Here is a 24217-nt window from a genome sequence, read left to right on the forward strand (position 1 = left end):
CAATCGTGGTCTTTCCATGACCATTATTGTTCTTGGCAAATTTTTCTACAGAAGTGGTTTGCCATTGCCTTCTTCTGGGTAGTGTCTTCACATGACGGGTGACCCCAGCCGTTATCAATACTCTTTGGAGATTGTCTGCCTGGCGTCAGTGGTTGCATAACCAGGACTTGTGATATGCACCAGCTGCTTAAACGACTGCCCACCACCTGCTCCTATGGCTTCACATCACTCGGATGGGGGGCTAAGCAGGTGCTACACCTTACCCAAGGGCAACCTGCAGGCTGGCAGTGGGAAGGGGTGCCTTGCACCACCTTTGGTGGAGACGTATCTGCACCCCATCTCAATAGTGCATGTGACAAAACTCTCAAGCTAACTGACTGAGGAGAATAGCCTGCTCATTCAGTTTTAATTGTTCTGCACTTTGTTCCACTCACGCAGTTTTTAGTTTTTATTTGCTCTTCATCTGTATTTCTGCTGTGGTTTGTAGAACACCGTGGGCTTTCCCTGTCTGGAACCAAAAAAAGAACAGAAACCACCCACCATTTTAATGACAATAGTAAATGAATGGAGGTCTGCTGTTGAAGAGTGGAGCGTGATCTTTCGGTGCCCCAGAAGTGTTGGGTTTGGAAGGCTTTCGTTGTCTGCCATCTGTCCAGCTTATGGTTGGATATCTCTTCCTCCACCAGAGCTTCACTGGCGGACTATCTTAATTCCAAACCCCATTCCCTTTCTGACATGTCGGCTCATGGCCCCCTCTACTGCCATGATGAGGCCACTCTCAGGGTGGAGGAGCAACACCTAATATTTCAAATGAGAATCTCCAATTTGATGCCAAGAACAATGACTTTTCTAACTTCCAGTAATTTCTTCCTGCTCCCCTTTCTCTTTTTCCATTACTTATTCTGGCACCCCTATTACCCATTCTCTTCATCTCAAATCCCATCACCTCCCTCTGGTGCCCTTCCTCCTTCCCTTTCTCCCATGATCCATTCCCACTCCCATGATCCACTCTGCTCTCCTATCAGATTCCTCCTTCAGTCCTTTACCTCTTCCATCTATCACCTCCCAGCTTCTTACTTCATCTCCATTCTCCCACCTGCTCTCCTTCCCCCACCCCTCACCTGTCTCACCTATCACCTGCCAGCTTGTACTCCTCTCCCTCCACTCACCCCGCTCCTCCTTATTCTGGCTTCTTCCCCCTTCCTTTTCAGGCTTGATGAAGGGCCTCAGCCCAAAATGTTGGCTTTTTAATCCCCTCCATAGATGCTGCTTGACCTGCTGAGCTCCTCCAGCACTTTGTGTGTGAATGTGTGTGTGTGTGTTTGTGTGTTGCTCTGGATTTCTACATCTGCAGAATCTCTTCTGTATGTGCTTAAGTTGACAGACTGGCCTCGAGGCCTGGATTTAGTTAGAATCCCACCGTGGCAGCTGGGGAGTTTAAATTCAAGTTCAATTTTATGCCTGATTGTCATGCAGCGATTCAAGAAGTCCCTGTTTGTCATGGCCTGCAGATTGGTGGTGCATGGATGTTGCCTTGGCGCCTGCAATAGTTCCTCCTATCACCCAGTGCAGCTGCAGACATACACAATCCAGCAAACACTGGAGGCAGCATGATAGGAAGGGCCAACCCCTCAACTCAGTTTAGAATTCAGTGGCACGCAGCCAGTTCCAGCGGCCACAGCAGCATGAATGAGGCCTGGTTTGCAGAGCAACCGAGGCTGCAGAGATCCCCCACGGTCGGCCTCACCAATGACCCAGTGAGTCGGACTTACAGTGTTCTGCATTACTGAAAGCTAGCCTGGAATAAAAAGCCAATGAAGCTGCCATGATACAATAAAATCCCAACTGGTTCACTCATGTCCGTCGGGGAAGGGAATCTGCCATCTCGTCTGCAATGAAAGCTGGCTGCAGCCCATGAATAATTGAATAAATAAAAATCTCCCATCTCTCACCTCTGAAGCCCATCACTGCAGCTTCTTCTCTCTGCCACTGTATGCTCGTGGGATTTGCACTGACAGGCTATTGATGTTAGGAACCTCAGCGAGGAATAGATACAACAGCAGAATGACACGTTAGCCTACAGCTGTAACTCCTTGCCAAAATGCACGTTGCAAAAAAACCCACACCACTATATAACTCAAATTCATTTATTTATCACTTGTACATTGAAGCATACAGCGAAAGGAGACGTGAAATGCACTCATTGTGCTTGAGGAAATCAGCAGCATCTATGGAGGGGAGTAAACAGTCAATGTTTGGGGCCAAGACCCTTCATCAGGGCTGGGAAGAAAGGGGGAGGAGTACAAGTCAGCAGGTGATAGGTGAGACCAGGTGAGGGGGAAGGTGGGTAAGTAGGGTGGGGGATGAAGTTAGAAGCTGGGAGGTGATGGGTGGAAAGGGTAAAGTGCTGAAGAAGGAGGAATCTGGCAGGAGAGGAGAGTGGACCATGGGAGAAAGGGACAGAGGAGGGGCACCAGAAGAAGTAGTAGAGAGGTGAGGAGCAGAGAAGGAGTGAGAAGGGAGCCAGAATGGGGAATGGAGAAAACGAGAAAGGGGAGGGGGGAGAAATTACTGGAATTTGGAGAAATTGATGTTTATGCCGTCAGATTTGAGTTCACTCAAGTAGAGTATGAGGTGTTGCACCTGAAACTTGAGAGTGCCCTCAGCATGGCAGTAAAGGAGGCCTTGGACTGCCATGTCGGAATGAGAATGGAGAGTGGAATTAAGATGGTTGGCTGCTGGAAAATCTTCCCTGTTGCAAATGTGTCGTTTGTGTTAACAACCAACACAGCTCAAGGATAGGCTGGGGGCAGCCTGCAAGTGCCACTACATGTTCTGGTGCTTACATAGCTTGGCCTCAAGGTGCCCCAGTCTTCTTTGGTTGTCCATCGAAATCCAATGGCGACGTCCACTCCTTTTAACAGTGAGATCTTTGATGGCCATACGGTCCTATCCTGGACCCACAAGCTCCATTGCAGGTGGGACATGAATATGTGGTAGTGGTGGCAACCTTGGCTGCATTTCTCCTGGCTCCGGTATATCAAGCAACAACAACAGACCCATAGCTATGAAGCAACAACAGCCCCTTTTCTCCCTCCCACCCTCTCACACTCAGCCTCCAGTGGACCCACGGACATTGCACTCTGATTTCCTCAGTGGACTCTCGGATCCTGGGTTTCGGCCATCGGGTCTCGATTTCCAGACTTCCATTTAAGCTTCGATCTTCGATCGTCAGTATCGACCCCAGGACTTGCCCTGAACTCCAGGTCTTGAACCCTGGACTTGCTGACTCATTTATCTGGGGTTGGGTTGCCAATTTGTGATCTCAAAACTCACCTGGAGGTTGATCTGGGGGATAACAGGCCTTGTCCTTGGTGAGTATATATGGTCCATTTTCGAAGTCCTGATGTGGGGTTTTGCCCGAAAGGCCAAAAATTCCTTCCTGCCACAGATACTGCTTGACCTGTTGAATTCCTCCAGCAGATCGTCACTCCAGATTCCAGTATAAATTAGAACAGAATAGTGGTTCGTAACCTTTTTTATACCATGGACCCCCTTAGCGGTTTGGTGAAGCTCGTGAACCCCTTTGCAGAATAATGTATTTCAATACATAAAAATGAAATACATAGGATTACAAAAGAAACAAATTATATTAAAATACAATTATCAAAATATTTAAAAAATCAAATTTGTGATGTAATGTGCTTCTTTATTAATGCATTAAGTAACAAGTAGAGATGAATGTACCATAAATAATATTTTGAGATATTTGTAACAACTGTAATGTGATATGAAAATATCTGAAATTTCTATTGGTGACAAAGTCACAAGTACAGCTAATATTGCTGTGGTTTGTCGCCTACGTTGATCATCGAAGGAAATGCTAAATTTCAGTTAGGGGTTAGTGAAAATAAAGATGTAGATTTTTTTCCCACTCAAGTTCATGGAAGCCCTAGAATCTATCCAGGGACCACCGGGGAGCCCGTGGACTGCAGGTTAAGAACCTCTGGAATAGAACTTTTCTCAAGACAATGAGATTGCTGTGCTACTCTAGTCTGAGCAAAACAGATTTTACAATACATGCGGCATGGCTTAATTAAAATAAATTCCCATATTTACATGCAACAAGTGACTTTGATGGTCCATAACACTCAAGGGCCATTGGCAAGCCACGGAGTCGCATTATTCAGCTGCACAACAGTCCTCGGGAAGAAACTGTTTTTCAGTCTTACCGTCTGCGCTAAGATGTTCCTGTATCCCTTACTGATGATTGAATATTAAGATTGAATATGGGAGGTTGAACGCTTCGTGTCTGAGATGGGATTAATCTTTAATGTCTCCAGGTCCGGTCGTTGAGTCCTGATGATGTGCTAAGCCATTCTAATCACCCATTGGAGCGCTTTGTGATCAGCCTTGCTGCAGCTGGAGCCTCACACTGTCATTTCGTATGTCGGTATGCTCTCTGCCACACACCGATAAAGGTTTTTGGGGCAGATTAGCTCTCCTTAAGTGCCTCAGATAGTATAGTTGCTGTGTGACTTCCCTACTATCAAGGTTGTGTTGATGGACCAAGGGAGATCCTTGGGGATGTTCATCCCCAAAAACTTGAAACTAGACACGCGTTCCACTACTTCACGATTTACAACTTGTGGGGCTTGATCGGGACCTCTTGCCTTTCTGAAGTCAATCATATTTTTTTGTCGTCTTGATGTTGACTGAGGTTGTGGTTCCTGTACTAATTGGACAATTTCAGCACCTCTCTATATGCAGATGCATTATTGTTAATGAGTATCTGTAGTCTTTTGTGTCTCCATGATCTCTTAATATCCTAACCGTCACATCACTGATTTGTCTCTAATTCTATGCTACAAAGTGCTGTTTAAGACTATAAGATATAGGAGCAGAATTAGGCCATTTTGGCCCATTATGGCTGATTTATTATCCTTCTCAATCCCATTCTCTTGACTTCTCCCCGTAACCTATAAAACCCTTACTAATCAAAACCTATCAACCTCTGCTTTAAATAAACCTTGACTTGGCCTTCACAGCTGTCTCTGGCAATGAATTCCATAGAGTCACCCCTCTCTGGCTAAAGAAATTCTTACTTATCTCTGTTCTCAAGGGACATCCCTCTATTCTGAAGCTGTCCCCTCTGGTCTTAAACTCCCCCACTATAGGAAACACCTCCTCCACATCCACTCTGTGGAGTCCTTTCAGTGGTAAACAATACTAGTGATGCGTAAATTCCAGTTGAATGTTGGTTCTGACACTTTCCATTGTGAAAGTTCATACTTACTTTTGCTTAATTATAGTTGAAATTATTTCAAGAAAGAGCATTCATGGTTTAATCTGATTGCTCCAAACATAACTTCCAGGAGTTTTAATAAAAGAAAATTATGAAAGCATTCAGTAGGGGGGAGGGGGAGGGAGGGAGAGAGAGGAGAGACATGTTATCAGGATATTATTTTGACATTTCAGGTCAAAACAGGTGGCTTTGCAGGGTAATCATTCACGAGAGAGACATCTAGCCCACAGGAGTGAAGGTGGATTAGGAGGACATCTACATCTTTGTTCAACACCTGATATGGCATCTGAATAACTTCCAATCTGATATCATAAACAATTATTTCTCTAACTTCCGATAATTCTCCCTCATCCCCTTTCTCTCTTATTCCATTCCCCATTCTGACTTCCCTCTTACCTCTTCTCACCTGCCTATCAACTCCCCCCCTCCCGTGCCCCTCCTCCCCTTTTTCCCATGGTCCACTCTCCTCTCCTATCAGATTCATTCTTCTTCAGTCCTTTAGCTTTCCCACTTTAACCTCCTAGCTTCTTACTTCATCCCCATTCTCCCACCTGCCCACATCACCCCTTTCACCTGTCAGCTTGTATTCCTTCCCCTCCCCAAAACCTCTCATTCTGGCTTCTTCCCCCTTCCTTTCCAGTCCTGATGAAGGGTCTCAGCCCGAAGCACTGACTGTTGATTCCTCTCCATAGATGCTGCCTGACCTGCTGGGTTCCTCCAGTGTTTTGTGGGTGTTGCTTTGCAGAATCTGCAGAATTTCAGGTGTTTGTGATTGTGTATCTCTTAAGGAAGGAGTGTTCATTGTCAATGTTCATGTTCTTGGACTAAGGACTTGTATTAATCATTAAGCTTCTTGTTTGGAGTTTTAACAGAAGAATGTGGATTTATGAGACTTTATATTTATTTAATTCTCTTAGCATGCTTTGCTGACTAGCAGTAATGCTAAGAATCACCGGAGAGTCATATAGTGTGGAAACAGGCCACTTGGCCCAACATGTCAATGCTGATCTGTTGGCTATCCATCCATCTTCCAGCATTTCAATGCCTGGGTGACTCAAGGGCATGTTTAGACGCTTCTTAAATGCTATCAGAGAATTTTCATCCACCAGTGTCTCAGGCTCTGTGGTCAGGGACTCATCTCTTTCTGGGTTAAAACGATCCCCCTCTGTTCCTTTCTACCTTCTTACTCCATTTCCTTTAGTTTGAATTGCCTGTGTTGAGGGGAAATATTTCCTGCAATCTACCCCTCATAATTTAAGAGATCATCTGTGCTGGAGAGGATGATTCCTATAGGGCAGTTTAGGACCAGAAGGCACAACCTCAGAATAGAAAGATGTTCCTTTAGAACAGAGATGAGGGGAAATTTCTTCAGCCAGAGGGTGGTGAATCTGTGGAATTCATTGCTGCAGATGACTGTGGAGGCCAAGTCATTGTGTATATTTAAAGTGGAGGTTGATAAGTTCTTGATTAGTCAAGGTGTCAAAGGTTAGAGGGAGAAGGCAGGAGAATGTGGTTAAGAGGGATAATAAGTCGGTCAGGATGGAATGGCAGAGCAGTCTCGATGGACTGAATGGACAAATTCTGCTCCGATGTCTTATGGTCTCGTGGGCTGTATCCACAACTTCCTGTGGACTTTTCCATTCCTGGGCATTGTTGTTTCCATACCAGACAGAGGAGCAAGCTGTCAGGATACTCTCCACTCTGCATCTGCAAAAAGTTTTTCAAAACTTTAGATTATTTAATTCTGGTCCAATTCTTAGGCCTGTGGTTGGAAGCAGCTTACGAGAACATGAGGAATCACTTTATAAGAAAACAATTGTTTGCACATGATTCCCCTTAAGGCAGTGAAAGTTTTTTTTGTTGCTTTGGCAGAGTTCCAGCAGCAGGCTCTGCAAATCAAAACCTCTTAGACATTACAACCTGTGCCCTTAACATTCACAGAGTGTTGGTTTAAATACACTCAGTGGCCACTTTATTAGGTCCACCTGCTTGTTAATGCAGATATCTAGTCAGCCAATTGTGAGGCAGCAATTCAATACATAAAAGCACGCAGACATGGTCAAGAGGTTTAGTTGTTGTTCAGACTAAATGTCAGAATGGGGAAGGAAGTGCGATCTAAGTGACTTTGACCATGGAATGATGTTGAGTATCTCAGAAGCTACTGATTTCCTGGGATTTTCACACAAGCAGTCTCTGGAGTTTAGAGAGAATGGTGCGAAAGACATAAAAACAGGTCAAGTGGGCGGCAGTCCTGGGCAGAAACACCTTGTTAATGAGAGAGGTCAGAGGAGAATGGCTAGACTGGTTGAAGCTGACAGGAAGGTGACAGTAACTCAAATAACCACACGTTACTACAGTGGTGTGCAGAAGAGCATCTCTGAATGCACAACATGCTGAACCTTGAAGTAGATGGGCTACAGCAGCAGAGGAACATGCACTCAGTGGCTACATTATTTGGTATAGGAGATGTCTAATAAAGTGGCCATTGAGTGTGGAACGGTGCAGCAAAGAAATTTGCAATGAGGCACCAAACTAATAAAACTCCTAATTAAACCAATCCCTTGTTGTTACACAATCCAGTCACTCCCTGTACCTATGCAAGAGCCTTTTAAGGACTTCTACTGTGTTGTAGTATTCTAGATTCTGTCTGTGCGAGGAGAGGATTGTCAATGTATTGTAAATCGATTGGTCTTGACTATTCAACCTGCTGAGTTCCTCCAGCAGATTGCTTGTTGCTTTGGATTCAATCTTTTGTGTGTCCTGAAAAGTTTTTGGTTTTTAATTTTGGTTTAGTTCTGGCATGTTCTTTTTTCAATTTATAATTAGAGTTCACTAAAGTAATGTAAAATTTTTTTTTTTAAAAGTCAGTTTTCAGTCAATTTCTGCCTGAATTGAATTATGGTTGGTGGTAAGGGGGCATCGTAGTTTGGAGTTCAGATCCGGCACCCTCTGTGATGAGTTTGCATGTTCTCCCCATGGAATGCATGGGTTTCCTCTGGCAGTCCGACGACGATCTGGTTAGTACATTAATTAATCCTTGTTCATTGCTCTATTATTAGGCTGGGATCAAATCAGGGTTGCTGGGTGGTGAGGCCCGTTGACTTGGAAGGGCACGTTCTGTGCTGTATGGCTAAATAAATAAAAATAATAACATGTGCTTTAAACATACATTATTAGAATTCATCAATACTCACTTGGCCACTGAATGCCACTTCCCCCACAACACGTAGAATTGGCCATTGGTTTATCTGTGGATTGTTGAAAGCCATATGGATCATTCTAAAAGCAAAATAAATGTAAATTCTGCATGAGTGACTTTTACTACCTGTGTGTCGTCTCATTGGTGAGATTAAAAGATGACTTTTTTTTCCCCCAAGTAGACCTTCGGGGGTGGTTTCTTTTGGTCTTTATTGATTAAATCTGAAATGCAAGTGCTAAATATAATGGCAAAAAAAAAGCTGCAGCCACTGGAAAACTGAAATAAAGGCAGAAAACTGAAACGGCAAGTAGTCAGTACTGATAGAGAGAGAGGGGGGAATAGAGCTGATATTCTGGGTCATTTAGATTATAATACATAGGAGCTAAATTGGGTAATTTGGCTCATTGAGTCTGATCTGCCATTCCATCATGGCTGACTTATTCACGCCCTCATCTCCATTCTCCTGCCTTCTCCCTATAACCTTTGGCATCCTTACTAATCAAGAGCCTATCATCTGCTGCTTTAAATATACCCAATGACTTGACCTCCACAGCCATCTGTGACAATGAATTTAACAGAATCGTCACCATCAGACTGAAGAAATTTCTCCTCATCTCCATTCTAAAGGTCCTCTGAAATTACATTTCACCGAATACAGTTTACAGGTTGGGATCTTTACAACAACTGGATTAGACACAATGCCGGTCTCGGAGACAATCCTCTGAAGAGGTCTTGCATTTATATAGCACCATTGAGCACATCTCCAAGGAGCACTGTCACAAGAAAGCAGCATCCAGATCAGATTCTCTTCTCGCTGCTGCCATTGGGCAGGAAGAACAGGAGCCTCAGGTCTCACACCGCCAGGTTCAACTGTCAGGCTCCTGAACCAACATAAATAACTTCACACACCTCAACATTGAATGGATTTCACAAACTACAGACATTCAAAGACATTACAATTCAGGTTCTCAATATCCTACTATTTTTAATTTATTTTTTTGTTTACACGTTGCCTGTTTATTGGCCTGTGATTGTATGGAGTTCTTCATTGATTCTACTTCCCTTTTACTATGAACACCTGCAAGAAAATGAATCTCAAGGTGTCATGTTTTTGTTAAGGAAACAAGGGGAGCCTTTTTGCACATTGCCAAAGCATCACAAAAGTGGATAGCTAAATGATCTGTGGGTTGATCTCTTGGTTTCGGTGTCCTTGGGGGCTGTGAGGAGGATGAGATGAAAGATATAGGCTTATTAAATGATGGATGGAAGATGATGTGGAAACATTTGGGTCATGCGTGTGGGTAGCAAAAGTAGAAACATTGAGTTTATCAAATAACACACAAAATGCTGGAGGAGCTCAGCAGGATAGGCAGCATCTATGGAAATGAATAGACAGTCTATGTTTTGGGCCCACACCCTTCTTCAGGATTCATTAAATGATGAGAGATTGGAAGCGGTTGGAGAAGGGAGGAGAAAATGTTAGGGTGACACGGTAGTGTAGCTGTTGTGTAACGATTTATAACGGCAGCAATTGGAAGATCAGAGTTCAATTCCTGCCACTGTCCTTAAGGAGTTTGTGCATTCTCCCCATGACAACATGGATTTCCTCCGGGCATTCCAGTTTCCTCCCACATTCCAAAGACGTATGGGATAGGGTTAGTGAAGGCATGCTATGTTGGCACTGGAAACGTGACGACATTTACGGGCTGTGTTGGTTGTTGACACAAACAGTGCATTTCCCTGTATAGTTCATTGTTTTGATGTACACGTGACATGTAAAGCTTAATCATTCTTTAACCTCGATGGTGATTTTGGAAAACTAAAATAGGATTGGTACAAGGAGTTGGGAATGAGCGGAGTTTAGTACCAGCATACGGTGGTGTGTAAGAGGGAGGGAAGGGGAAAGGAGGCACCGGAACACCGGTCCCACACCACAACTGTTCAGGAACAGTTATAACCCTACAAACATCAGGCTTCTGAACCAGCGTGGATAATTTCACTCACCTCATCAATGAACTGATTCCACAATCTATGGGCTCTCTTTCAAGGGCTCCACAACTCATGTTCTTAGTATTAATTAATTAACTACTTGTAAGTCTATTTGTCTGTCTATCTGTTATCTATCTTTTTAGTATTGGCACAATTTGCCGCCTTTTGCACATTGATTGTTCGGCAGTTATTGCTTTTGTGCAGATTTTCATTGAAAATATCATATTTCTTTGTTCTACTGGGGATGCCTACAAGAAAATGTATCTCAGGGTAGTATTTGGTGACATAAACGTAGTTGGCTAATAAATATACTTTGAACTTTGCGGTATGAGCCTACATTCCATGCGATTCATTGCATGTTCAGCTGTGTTGCTGGACCCTGATAAGGGTTGGAAGTCACTTTACCTGTCCTCAGATCACTGCACATGAGTCATGGGTCACCAACAGAGCCTCGCTCGTGATGAGGAATGTGCACATGGCAAGGAGCCAGCGTGAATCAAGGAAAGACAAGAAATCATAAACAGCAGGGCGATGCTGGCTGAGACCTGGGGAGAGTAGTAAACACAAGGCATTCTGCAGATGCTGGAAGTGCGGAGCAACACACACAAAATGCTAGAGTAACTCGGCAGGTCAGGCTGCATCTATAGAGGGGAATAAATAGTCAACATTTTGGGCAAAGACCCTTCACCAGTTCTGGAAAGGAAGAGGGGAGAAGCCAGAATAAGAATTTGCGAGAATGGGAAGGAATACTTTTATTCTGTCTCCACAGATGCTGCCTGACCTGTTGAGTTCCTTCAGCATTTTGTGTGTGTTGCTCTGGAATTCCAGCATCTGCAGAATCTCGTGTGTGTATATTTTGGACTAAGCCCATCACCCCTTCTGGGGTATAGGCTGCAGACAGCGGCTCGCCAGAGTTCTCTGTCCCAGGCGGAGAGATTGGCCCTGTGGCTCCCACTTTCACCATACAACTTCATACGTCTTCCAGACAAAGATCCTTCCTGTCCCAGGGACGAGGTCTTTGGAGCTTCTGTTGGTGTTTCTGTAGCTCTGGCTTTTTATGGGATGGGGTTTCTCGTCCCATGCCCACCCTTCCTCCTTTCACAGCCAGGCTTGGGACCATCCTTGGCGAAGTTTGTGTTTATTATTTTAAGGGAAATAACCTTTCAAAATGTTGTCGGTAGATTAACTGGCAGAAGAAAGAGTTTTCAGTAAGTTGAGCAATATACATGTGTGCAATTATATCGAATTGCTCTTCATTTTCCAACAGAAAATCCCGAAGTATTAACCACATGAGCTCTTCTATCCTATTACAGTTTTGAAATGAATCGTGGTCAGGGAGCCTGTGCATTCGTAGGCTGGTAATCTTGATCTACAACCTTTGCAGCTCTCCTCGGGAACTGCAATGATAATATACTGAGGTTGTCAAGACAGAAAAGAATTATTTGCAAAGTAGTCATCCTTGAGCAGTGACGAGCAAAAATTAGGTTGTCACGACATTGGTTTTGGTTGTCCCTGCATTTACAGCCAGAACATTCACTCAAGGGTTTAAGGAGAGCTTTATTAGTGAGTTATTCTCAGATGCTTTCTGAATGGACTATGCAGTTTGTCAGTGTGGGGAGCAAAAAACAATACAGGAATAACATAGAGGAAAGGCTGGTATCCGATTTAAAATGGGTAGGAATCTTCCACATCGGTCTTAACTTCAGTGACAGTTTAGTTCAGAATCCGGTTTATTATCACTGACAAACATCATGAAATTAGTTGTTTTGCATCAGCAGTTCAGTGCGACACATAAAACAATTACTATAAATTACATTTGGGGTTGCACAGTAGTGTAGCAGATATCACAATGCTCTTGGAACTCAGGGCACTGCAATTCAAAATTCAATTTCAGCACTGTCTGTAAGGAGCTTGTACATTGTCCCTGTGATTGTGTGGGTTTCCTCTGGGTGCTCTGGTTTTCTCCCACAGACAAAAGATGTACTGATTGATAGGTTAATTGGTCATTGTAAATTGTCCTGTGATTAGGCCAGGGTTAAATAGGTGGGCGTCATGGCTTGTTGGGCCAGAAGGGCCTGTTCCATGCTGTATCTCTGGATGTATAATAAGAAATGTATATAATTAAATAACTAGTGCAAACGGAGAGCAATTATATTGCAGTAAATATAGTGAGGTAGTGGATGGTGTTTGCATGTGGATCTGAAGAAAACCTTCCCTCATTGAAAGGAGTGTTTGCATTTATGTAGCACCTTTCACATCATCTTAAGCATCAAGATCTTGTTAGCACAGACCCTGTCACGTGGCAGCCAATTCCCATGATGAAGCCCCGTGATCATGTTCTGCCCACGGCTTGTCACTGCTCCCAATGTTCCCGCCTATTCTGCAACTTCCAGGTTCCATCAAAGGTCAGAAGTCTTAACTGGCTCTGGTGCAAATATAGTTGGTGACAGACCTCTGGGTTTGTGGATTCCATAGACTTCTACTCTAGGGGAATGAAGACAGCTTTGAAAGAGGGCAGAGAACATTTATAAGGATGGTGCTGAGTTTTGAGGACTTCATTCCCTGGAGCACAAGAATGAAGGGAGATGTAGAAATACAAAATTATGAGGAGTATAGATCATAGGATATAGGAACAGAATTAGGTCATTTTTGGCCCATTAGGTCTTTTCCAACATTCTATCATGGCTGATCCATTTCCCTTTCAACCCCACTCTCCTGCCTTCTCCCCATGACCTTTCACGCCCTGACAAATCAAGAACCTATCGCAGATGGGGTGAATACATGCAGGCTTTTTCCAAGGAGGTTGGGTGAGACAATACCTCAAGGTCCTAGGTTTAGGGTGAAAGGTGAAATATTGAAGGGGATGATGAGGGGGAACTCTTGTGGTGAGGGTGTGGAATGAACTGCCAGCAGAAATGGTGGATGTAATATTTAAGAGAAGTTTGGATAGGTTTATGGATGGGAGAGCTATGGAGGGCTAGGGTCTGGGTGCAGGTAGATGGACTAGATTGGGTTGGCCTAGACTTGATGGACTGAAGGGCCTGTTTCTGTGCTATCACGCTTTATGACTCTCACTGAAGGTGATGTTCGTCATTTCATGCCAAGTCAAACTCTCACCGTAAGGTAAAGCGTCTACAGTTGGAAACAGTTAGCTGGCCAGGCACCAGGGTGGAGAGAAGGCCAGAGCTGGGATTTCAGGTGAACATTTTGCCAGGATAAGGCCAGACTACAATCAGTCCTGGTGCTGCCCATGTTGAGTGGGCACATTCGCTCGTCACTCTGTGAGCTTCCCCTGAGTGCTTTTGTTTCCTCGAAATCCCGACGTGAGGTTGAGTGAGACTTGGAAAAACAAAAGGACATCCACTGAATGGCATCTCTGAGGGCAAAAGCACCTTGTTATTGAGAGTGGTCAGAGGGGAGTGGCCAGGCTGGTTCAAGCTGACAGGAAGCAGACAGTAAATAAAATAACCACATGTGGTGTGCAGAAGAGCATCTCTGAATGCACAACGCGTTGAACCTTAAAGTGGATGGGCTACAGCAGCAGAAGACCATGAACATACACTCACTGGCCACTTTATTACGTTTGTAGGTACAGGAGGTAACTAAAGTGGCCGCTGAGTGTACGTCACACGGTGCAACCCTGAGATTCAATTTCTTGCAGGCATTCTCAGTAGAACATAGAAATACAACAGAATTAACAAAAAACTACAGACAAACAAAGAATGGCAAATCATCAATGTGCAAAGGAATTTAAATTATATCTTACGTTCACAGCAACACGCATAAAATGCTGGAGGAGCTCAGCAGGTCTGAAGCACCTCTAGAAATTAAATAGTTGATGTTTCAGGCCTGGAAAGTAAAAGGAAAGATGTCAGAATAAATGGGTGTGGTGGAGGGGAAGGAGGATAGTTGAAAGGTGATAGGTGAAGTCATGTGGGGTGAGAAGAGGTAAGAGGCCATGAGCCAGCATGTCAGAATGGGAATTGGAATTAAAATGTTTGGCCAACAAGAAGGTCCATTTTTTCCGATGGAGCAGAGATGCTCAACAAAGCGGTCCCCTGAATTATGTTGGGTCTCACCGTTATAGAGGAGCCTCATAAGGAACAGCGGAACCATAGATGACCCCAGCAGTTTCTCATCTGAAGTGTTGCCTCATCTGGAAGGACTATTTGGGGCCCTGAATGAAGGTGAGGGAGGAGGTGAAGGGGCAGTTGTTATACTTAGGCTGTTTGTAGGAATAACTGCCAGGGAGATTAGTGGGGAGGGACAAATGGACAAGGGAATCACGGAGGGAGCAATCCTTGCGGAAAGCAGAGGGGGGAGCTAAAGATATATTTGGTAGTAGGATCCATTTTGAGATGGCGGAGGCTCATGGGTGGTAGGTAAAGAGAAGAGGAGCTCTTAAGGTAGCAGGAAGATGGGGTGACCATGGACATTTGGGAAATAGAGGAGATGCGAGTCAGGGCAGTGTCAATGTTGGAGGAGGGAGACTCTGTTCTTTGAAGAAGGAAGACATCTCTGATGTCCTGAAAAGGAAATAGATGTGGTAGAGGCAAAAGAACTGAGAAAAGGGAATAGCATTTTTACAGGTGACAGGGTGGAAGAAGTATAGCCAAGACAAACTGAGAATTGGTAGGTTTATAAAAGATGTCAGTTGGCAGTTTGTCACCAGGGATGTAGTCAGAGAGATTGAGAAAAGGGAAGGAGGTGTCAGAAATGGACCAGGTGAATTTAGACAGGGTGGAATTTAGAGGCAAAGTCGATAAAATGGCCAAGCTCAGCATGGGTTCAGGAAGCAGCACCAATGTAGTTGTCAATGTAGTGGAGGAGGAGTTGGGGAAGGCTTGGAACATGGACTGTACGACAAGGTCAACAAAACGGCAAGCATATTTAGGGTCCATGTGGATGCCCACAGTTACCCCTCCAGTCTGGAGAAAGTAGGAGGAACCTAAGGAAATTTGTTGAGGGTGAGCACCGGTTCTGCCTGATGGAGGAGGCTGGTGGTGGAGGGGAACTGGTTGGTTCTTTTATTGAGAAAGAAGCAGAGAGCTTTAAGACCTTCTTGTGGGGGAATAGACATGTATAGTGACAGGACGTCCATGGTGAAAATGAGGTGGTCAGAGCAATGGAACGGAAAGTTTGAGAACATGAGAAGTGTCGAGGAAATAGGTGGGAAGGGACTGAACCAAGAGGGATAAAATGGAGTTGAGGTATGACAATATCCATAGTATGTATCTAAGCATGTTCTCTTGTTGAAATACTCATGGCAAAAGCAATAGGTAGTTGTTGATCTCATAAGCCCTTTGGTTTATAATTAGCTGATTCTAAATGGGCTGAAATTCTCTCTGCAAGTCAATTAACCTAAGGGGATGTACCATTAGGACGAGGTCCTGATTGGAGCCTTGGATGCACGCACTTTGGTGAATCACTTCTAACGTTCAAGAGGCCCCATTAGGCACTTACTGGGCCTGTTGGTCATCTCTTGACTCCTGAACTCGCCACGTCACTGCTGTGGAAACAATACTTCATGTAGATAATGGTGCTTATGTAACACGCTCACAGATTCAGCTAGCGAGAGTTCTTGTGGTCACGTGAACTGCTCATGGCTGCCTCCACATGTCAGCAGTGTCACTTTGACTGAGAGTGGAGCCTAGTTTTAGGTTGGTGTAGAGCAGATGCTCTCTGAACTCCTGGGCTGTAAGGTAGTTTCCAGGCTGGTTTCAAACCAGCCCTCAACTGTGGGAGGTTTAGTGTAACATATCAACAAAAGGGGATTCCTATTTTTCCTACTTAACAGGGGGCTTTACGGTGTAGCTGTTGAGATTTTTCCATTAGTGGTCAAGTCTCAAAGATTAAAGATTACAGATGAGTTTTGTTTGTCACATTTACAGAGTGTAGTGTGTCTTTTGCATCAAGGATGTGCAGGGAGCAGCCTGCGAGCGCAGCCTTGTTTCCAACGCCATTGTAGCGTGGCCAGAACACACTGACCCTAACCTGTACACCTTTGGAATGAGGGAGGAAACCAGAGCGCCCGGAGGAAACCCACACTGTCAAGGGGATAATGTACCAACTCATCACAGACAGAGGTGGGAGTTGAACTCCGATCTTGGAGTTAGTGCTGCAAAGCATTACGTTAACTACTACACTGCCATGCTGCATTGTTAAAATACAGAGGTACAAGATAAAGGGTTGTATATTTAAAGTTATAGAATTTTCTTTCCCAGCATTCATGATTCAAGATTGTTTAATGTCATTTCCAGTACGCAAGTGTAAAGGGGAACAAAATTGATTAACTCCTGATCCGATACAGCATAAACAAAAATGCAATAAAGACAACAATAATAAAAAAACAAAATAAACACATAAGATTAGCTTATATGCATTGATTGTATGTCCATAAACTGATGCCAGGCACAGGAGTGTCTGTACATAAGGTGACTCTGACAGGAAATGATAAAGTAGTGGTAGGAAAGGGTGATAGGCCAAGTGGCTTACTCCTGTTCCTGTTTCTTTGTGTTCTTATGCTCTGTAAGTCACCACAAAGGTGCTGGAGGAGCTCAGTAGGTTAGGAAGCATCAACGGAGGGTAATAAACAGTTTCAGCCCAAGACCCGATACCAGAGAGGTATAGGTACCTAAAATATGTTTCCTCTGATTGGGGTACCATAAGCATGGAGACCAAGGTTTGAGGTGAGAGCAAGGACTTTGGATGTCACATCAGCGTCATGGTTGATGCAATGCTATTACAGCTTGGTGCGTCAGAGTTCGAAGTTCAATTCTGATACCGTGTAAGAATTTTAGATGTTCTTCCTGTGAGTACATGGGTTTGCGATGGGTGCTCCAGTTTCCTCCCACAGTTCAATGATGTACTGGTTACTTGGTCATTTGCTTGGTAAGTTGTCCTGTGATAGGGTTAAATAGGTGGGTTGCTGGGCGGAGAGTGGGTTGATATCTGGAACACACTGCCAGAGAAGTTGGTGGAATAAGACCTTAAGACATCGGAGCAGAACCAGGCCATTCAGCCCATTGAGTCTTCATCATCATTTTGTCATGGATTGATTTATTATCCTTCTCAACCCCATTCTTCTGCCTTCTCCCTGTAACCTTGGATGCCCTGATATATGAAGAACCTCTGCCTTAAATATACCCAATGACTTGGCCTGCACAGCAATCTGTGGCAATGAGTTCCACAGATTCACCACACTCTGGCTAAAGAAATTTTTCCTCATCTCTGTTCTAAATGGACATCCCTCAGTTCTGAGATTGGTCCAAGACTCCTCCACTAAAGGAAACATCCACTCTACTTAGGCTTTTCTGTATTTGAATGGTTTCAATGCAATCCCCACACGATTCTTCTGGACTCCAGCAAGTACAGGCCTGATGCACCATCAATAACTTACTCTGAGACGTAAGGCGAGATATCGGCTTTTATTGACTGGAAGAAGGAACAAGCAGTGAGTGACCACCATCCTACATCCTGGAGACTGAGAGGCCGGACTCAGGCCTCAATCGCCTTTATACAGGGGTCTGTGGGAGGAGCCACAGGAGCAGTCAGCAGGGGGCGTGTCCAGACAGGTATATGTAGTTCACCACAAGGCCCAGAGCCAACAAACACTCCTCCTTTGTTAACTCTTTCATCCCTGGGATCATTCTAGTGAACCTCTCCAATGCCAGCATATCTTAGATAAGAGGCCCAGCTGCTCACAATACTCCAAATGCGGTCTGACCAGTGACTTATAAAGTCTCAGCGTTACATCCTTGTTCTTCTATTCTAGTTCTCTCGAAGTGAATGCTAACATTGTATTGCCTTCCTTACTGTTGACTCCCCCTGCAATTTAACCTTTAGGGAATCCTGCCCTATCACTCCCATTCCCATCCGTCTTCTAAATTAGTTTAAACCCTCCCCCTGCAGCTCCAGCAAACCTGACCACGAGGATATTGGTTCCCCCTTAGGTTTGGGTGTATCCTGTCCTTTTTGTGCAGGTTATAGCTTCCCCAGAAGAGATCCTAATGAAATCTGAAACCCTGCCCCATGCACAAATTCTTCAGCCGCGCATTCATCTGTCATATCATCCTATTCTTAACCCTCACTGGCACATGGTGCAGGCAGCAATCCAGAGATTACTGCCAACAGAGGTCCTGCTTTCCAGCTTTCTGCCAAACTCCCTATCATCTCACTTCAGGATCTCCTCCCTTTTCCTACCTACAGAATGTCACTGCTACCAATATGCAGTGTGACTTCTGGCCGTTCACCCTCCCCCTTTAGAATGCTGTGGGTTGGATCCGATCCCTGACCCTGGCACCTGGGATACAACGTACCATCTGGGATTCTCTTTCATACCCACAGAATCAGCTTTCTGATCCTATATTTATGACATCCTCTATCATTACTGCACTCCTCTTCTACCTCCTTCCCTTCTGAGCCTCGGGGCTAGAGGTATGCTAGCTGTGACTTCTCCTTGGTAGGTCATTTCCCCCCAGAATTATCTAAAGTGGTGTGTTACTGAGGGAATCCGCCACAGAGGTATGCTTCACTGGCTGTCCAGTCCCTTTCCCTCTCCTGGCAGTTATCCGGGTACCTACCTCCTGGAATTTAGGGGTGACTACTCCATAGCTCTTACTTATCTCCTCCCAAAGGCCATCCACCTAGCCCACCCCATCCCCTATGTCCCACTAGTGCTTTGTTAAAAGAGACCCATTATAAGTATCCTTGTCTGGCACGTGACTCCCACATCTCTGCCATTATCCTTGTAAACCTTCTCTGTATCCTCAGTCCCCCATCTGAAAGGCCATACGCAAAGGCCGTAACGCAGTCTCTTAGGAGCTGTAGCTTGGTGCACATCATTTAGACGTAGTTATCAAGGAGACTGGAGGTCTCCCTGGATTCCACATCTCCTGCAAAGAACCTACCACTACCTCTGGGTCCATTCTCAGCAGAGCGGCTGTGTACAAACAAAAAGTAAAACTCACTGGAAATGTACTTAACTTCGAACCTCTGCCTGTGCTCGCCTGAGTCTGTTGAGTCAAAGCCTAGCCACTCCAGCACTGGCCCACTCACACAATGGCTGCTCCACTTACACCTCCTTTCTTTTTATTGGCTGCACGCTGGTTGCAGCCTGTTGAAACAAGCCAAAGGCACTGGATCTCCTTTATCAGGCACAAGGCTGCATTTAAGTGTCATTTAGGCTGACATTTAAATAGGCACGATGGAGAAGTACACCTGTACATCTGCTGGCTAATGCAAATATCTAATCAGCCAATCATGTGGCAGCAACTCAGTGCATTAAAAACATGGTCAAGAGGTTCAGTTGTTGATCAGAATAAGTATCAGAACGGGGAAGAAACGACTTTGTGACCTTGATTGGGATGATTGTTGGTGCCAGACAGGGCGGGTTGAGTACCTCAGAAACTGCTGATCTCCTACAGTTTTCACACACAGCGTTCCAGAGAATGGTGCAAAAAATGGAAAAAAAACATCAGTGGGTGGCAGTTCTGTGGGCAAAAATACCTTGTTACTGAGAGAAATCGAAGGGGAATGGTCAGACTGGATCAAGGTGACAAGAAGACGACAGTGGCTCAAATGACCACTTGTTACAACTGTTGTTTACAGAAGAGCATCTCTGAACATACAATATGTTGAACCTCGAAGTGAATGAGCCACAGTAGCAGGAGATTACGAACATACACTCAGTGACCATTTTATTACAAACAGGAGGTACCTGATAAAGTGGCCATTAAGCCACATCCATGACATTGGGTGATCTCAGAACTGTGAGATGTGGTATTGTGTCCTGCTGTAAGTCCATGGTACCTTATGTAAAAGAAGGTATTATTAGGGTGCTGAGTTTAAGTTCAAATCTATTGTCATTCAGCCATATACATGTATTCTGCCAAATGAAGCTACGTTCCTCCAGATCCAGGTACACACCACAATACATATAACTCACACGCAACACAAGGTAATATTACCACACTTAAATTAACATATAATAAGGTGAATTTTATTAAAATGTGAAGTGTATAACAGTACTGGTGCTTCATACCTGGGTGATGTTACAAAGTTCAGTAGTTTTATAGCCTGGGAGAAAAAGCTGTTTCCCATCCGAACACTAAAAAGAAATACCTCTCTTATTCTATTCCCCATTCTAGGTCTCCTCTTACCCCTCCTTTTGTCCTCACCTACCCATCACTTCCCCAGGTTCCCCCCCCCTTTCCTTTCTCACAGAGTGTGAGGGGAAACTCAGGGTGCAATGGTAGCATAGCGGTTTGCGCGATGCAATTACAGCTCAGGGCATTGGAGTTCAGGGTTCAATTCCGACACTGTTTGTGAGAAGTTTGTGCATCCTTTCTATGAATGTATGGGTTTCCTCCGAGTGCTCCTACAGCTCAAAGACGTACCGGTTAGTAGGCTAATTGATCATTGTAAATTATTCCATGATTAAACTAGCGTGAGTAGATGGGTTGCTGGGCAATACTGCTGGAAGGGCTTGTTCTGTGCTGATTCTCTAAACAAAAAAACGTAAAATAAAGTAAATTTATTGATCTAGGAGCTATGGATCTTTTGAAAGCATTGAGTTTATAAACTACAGAATAAAGGCAGATGTGGGTTGTGAAGGGAATAATATTATTTTGTCATTTTATTGTACTGTATTGTGATAGACCAGTGTAGTAGTCTTTACTGTGCATGAATAATATATTTAGCCAGGTCCATTCCATTTGGCTTTGGTTTCACTGGGAATTACCTAAACCTGCCCTTAAATTTATTGTAGAGGCTTGGAAAATTGTAGATAGCATTTATTTTTAAATGCAAGAGATTCTGTAGATGCGGGAAATCCAGAGGAACACACACAAACTGTTGGAGGAACTCAGCAGGTCAGGCAACATAAACAATTGATGTTTGGCGAGGAACAAACAACCTACATTTTGGGTGAACTCCCTTCATCAGGACTGGAGAGGAAGGGGGAAGAAGCCAGAATAAGAAGGGGGTAAAGGGGAAGGAAAACAAGTTGGCAGACCATAGACCACAACAGAATTGGGCCATTTCGCCCATTGAGTTTGCTCTGCCATTCCATCATGGCTGATCTTTAAAATTCTTCTTAACCCCATTCTTCTGCATTCTCCCTGTAACCTTTGACACCCTTACCAATCAGGAACATATGAACCCAATGTCTTGGCCTCCACAGCCATCCTAGCAATAAATTCCACAGATTCATCACTCTGGTGAAAGGCAGATGATAGGTGAGAGCAGGTGAGGGGGAAGGTGGGTGAGTGAGGGAGGGGGATGAAGTGAGAAGTTGGAAGGTGATAAGTGAAAGAGTTAAAGAAGGAATCTGATAGGAGAAAGGGAAGGAGGAGGGGACTTAGGGAAAGGCAACCTACACAAAATGCTGGAGGAACTCAGCAATTCAGGCAGCATCTTCAGAAGAGAATAAACCGTTGATGTTTCGGGTTGAGATCTTTCTTCAGGACTGGGAAGGAAGAGGGTTGATGCCAAAATAAAGTGGTGGAAGGGGAAGGAGGAAAAGCTAGAATGTGATAGGTGAGGCCAAGTGGGTGGGAAAGGTAAAGGGTGGCGAGGAAGGAATCTCATAGGAGAGGAGAGTGGACCATAGGAGAATGGGAAGGAGGAAGGTAACCAGGGGGAGGTGATAGGCAAGTGAGAAGAGGTAAGGGGCCAGAGTGGGGAATAAAAGAAGAGGGGAGGGGAAGGGATTTTTTTTAGATCAGAAGGGGAGATCAATGTTCATGCCATCAGGCTGGAGGCTACCCAGATGGAATACAAGGTGTTGTTCCTCCACGCTGATGGTAGCCTCATCATAGCCCAAGAAGAGGCCATGGAGCAACATGTTGGAACAGGGATGGGAATCGGAATTAAAATGTTCGGCCACTGAGAAGTTCAGCTTGTGGCACATGGTGTAGAGGTGCTTGACGAACTGATCCCCCATTTTACAAAGGGTCTTGCCAATGTAGAGGAGGCTGCATTGGGACCACTAGACACAAAGACAACCCCAGCAGATTTGCAAGTGAACTGTTGCCTTACCTAGAAAGACTGTTTTGGGCCTTGAATGGAGGTGATGGGCAGGTGAAGAGATGAGAAAGTGTGGGAAAGAGAAGTCTTTATTTTTGTGTTTGCCCAGCCCAATACTGTAAGTTAACGTTTGTAAAACACTTTCATGTTTTTATTGTGCTTATCAAGTGCAGACAATGAAGTAGTTATATTTTGTCCATTTTATGGCTCTGGGTCATGGGTGTGGGGTAAAGCTCCCTCTGCTCTTTACCCTGCAGTGATCCACTGCTCTGACTGTTTTCCTTTGTCGCCTGCTAACATCTAAAATATTAAATGTTGCTAAATGTTCGTTAGTGCCAAACTTGGGGGTTAATTGTGTTGTGTGGCTTGTGTGCACTGCATTGAGAATGATCAACCTCGTTTCAGATTGGACGCTTATGGCCAGCAGAGAGAGGAGATTTTCAACCCTTCAATCTGTACTTCCTTGCACCCCGATCCCAGAGGTGAAAGGTCAGTGTCTAAACCCCCTTATCATCCATTCTTAAAATGCTGTGGCTTCTTTATACCATTGTTGTCAGGTGTTACACCCTCTTGAGCTGGTGGGTGTGTGGGTGGAACATTATGTTAGCCTGGCTTCAGGAATACACTGTCGATAATTGACTTGGTGGAAGCACTTAATATACGTTGAATGTCTTACAAGATATAAATTGAAAAGGATGATGGCAGGGACCTGAGCTCTCGGGTGAAGTTGAAGAGGTTAGGACTTTCATAGAGCATGGGAGAATGAGGGGAGATCCGACAGAGGTACACAAAATTATGAGGGATGTGGATAGGGTAAATGCAAGCAGGCTTTTTCCACTGAGGTCAGTGAGACTAGAACTAGAGGTCATGGGTTAAAGGTAAAAGGTGAAATGTTTATGGGGAACATGAGGGGGAACTACTTCACTCAGAGGGTGTGTAAGTATGGAATGAGCAGCCAGTGGAAGTAGTGAATGCAGGTTGGATTTCAATGTTTAGGAGAAATTTGAATACGTACATGGATGGGAGTGGTATGGATGGCTATGGTCTGAGTGCAGTTCGATGGGACTAGGCAGATTAATAGTTCGGAGCTGACCGGATGGGCTGAAGGGACTCTTTCTGTGCTGTAGTGCTCTATGACTGTTTATTTGTAAATGGCCCTGGGCCTGATATTGTGCACTGTTATAGAGATACAAAAAGCAAACCAAGACAGTCATGAGGGAAAAAAAGGCTTTAAAACCATCCAATTTTATTTGTAAGATGTTCTGATAAGTTGTAAAGCCAATTCTGGTTCTTGCTACATAAGATTTTAGGCACATTATGTTGAATAATAGTATGCCACAGAAGGTACAAGTGAATTAACAGGAAGACTTGTGTTCCTCTAAAACCCTTCGCATTCGCTTCAGGGTTGTGCAGCTACCTCTTCAGCCAGCTGATGCACTTCTGGAGAAAAAGCAAAGTACCCCAGATGCTGGAAGTCTGGAATTCGTTAGCATAAAAGTGCACAAAGTACACAGCAGGTCAGGCAGAGTTTGCAGAGAAAGAAACGTGGATTAACAGTTAAGGTTGATGAACTTTTATCAGAATTGGAATGGTTATAAAGGAAGAAATGTGACGGAGTGTATGCAAAACTCAAACTTCTACAATTAGCAGTATGATAATGATCTGACAACATTCTGTATTGGTGTTGCGTAGGGGAG

General features: G+C 44.4%; 1 protein-coding gene across 14 annotated transcripts in view; it reads left to right on the forward strand.

Moving 5' to 3' along the window:
- The window catches only part of samd11 (sterile alpha motif domain containing 11), a 347655-nt gene that overhangs the window by 142933 nt on the left and 180505 nt on the right, over positions 1 to 24217 (forward strand). For 12 of the 14 annotated variants that reach the window (XM_059952307.1, XM_059952313.1, XM_059952312.1 and 9 more), the window contains one exon: positions 22926 to 23009. The exons of the other annotated variants lie outside the window; for them this stretch is intronic. In XM_059952307.1, coding sequence (XP_059808290.1) covers positions 22926 to 23009 — 84 coding nt within the window. The remainder of the gene's footprint in view (positions 1 to 22925; positions 23010 to 24217) is intronic. 14 annotated transcript variants of the gene reach the window in all.

This window comes from Hypanus sabinus, chromosome 27, assembly GCF_030144855.1.
Source record: "Hypanus sabinus isolate sHypSab1 chromosome 27, sHypSab1.hap1, whole genome shotgun sequence".
Classification (NCBI taxonomy): domain Eukaryota; kingdom Metazoa; phylum Chordata; class Chondrichthyes; order Myliobatiformes; family Dasyatidae; genus Hypanus; species Hypanus sabinus.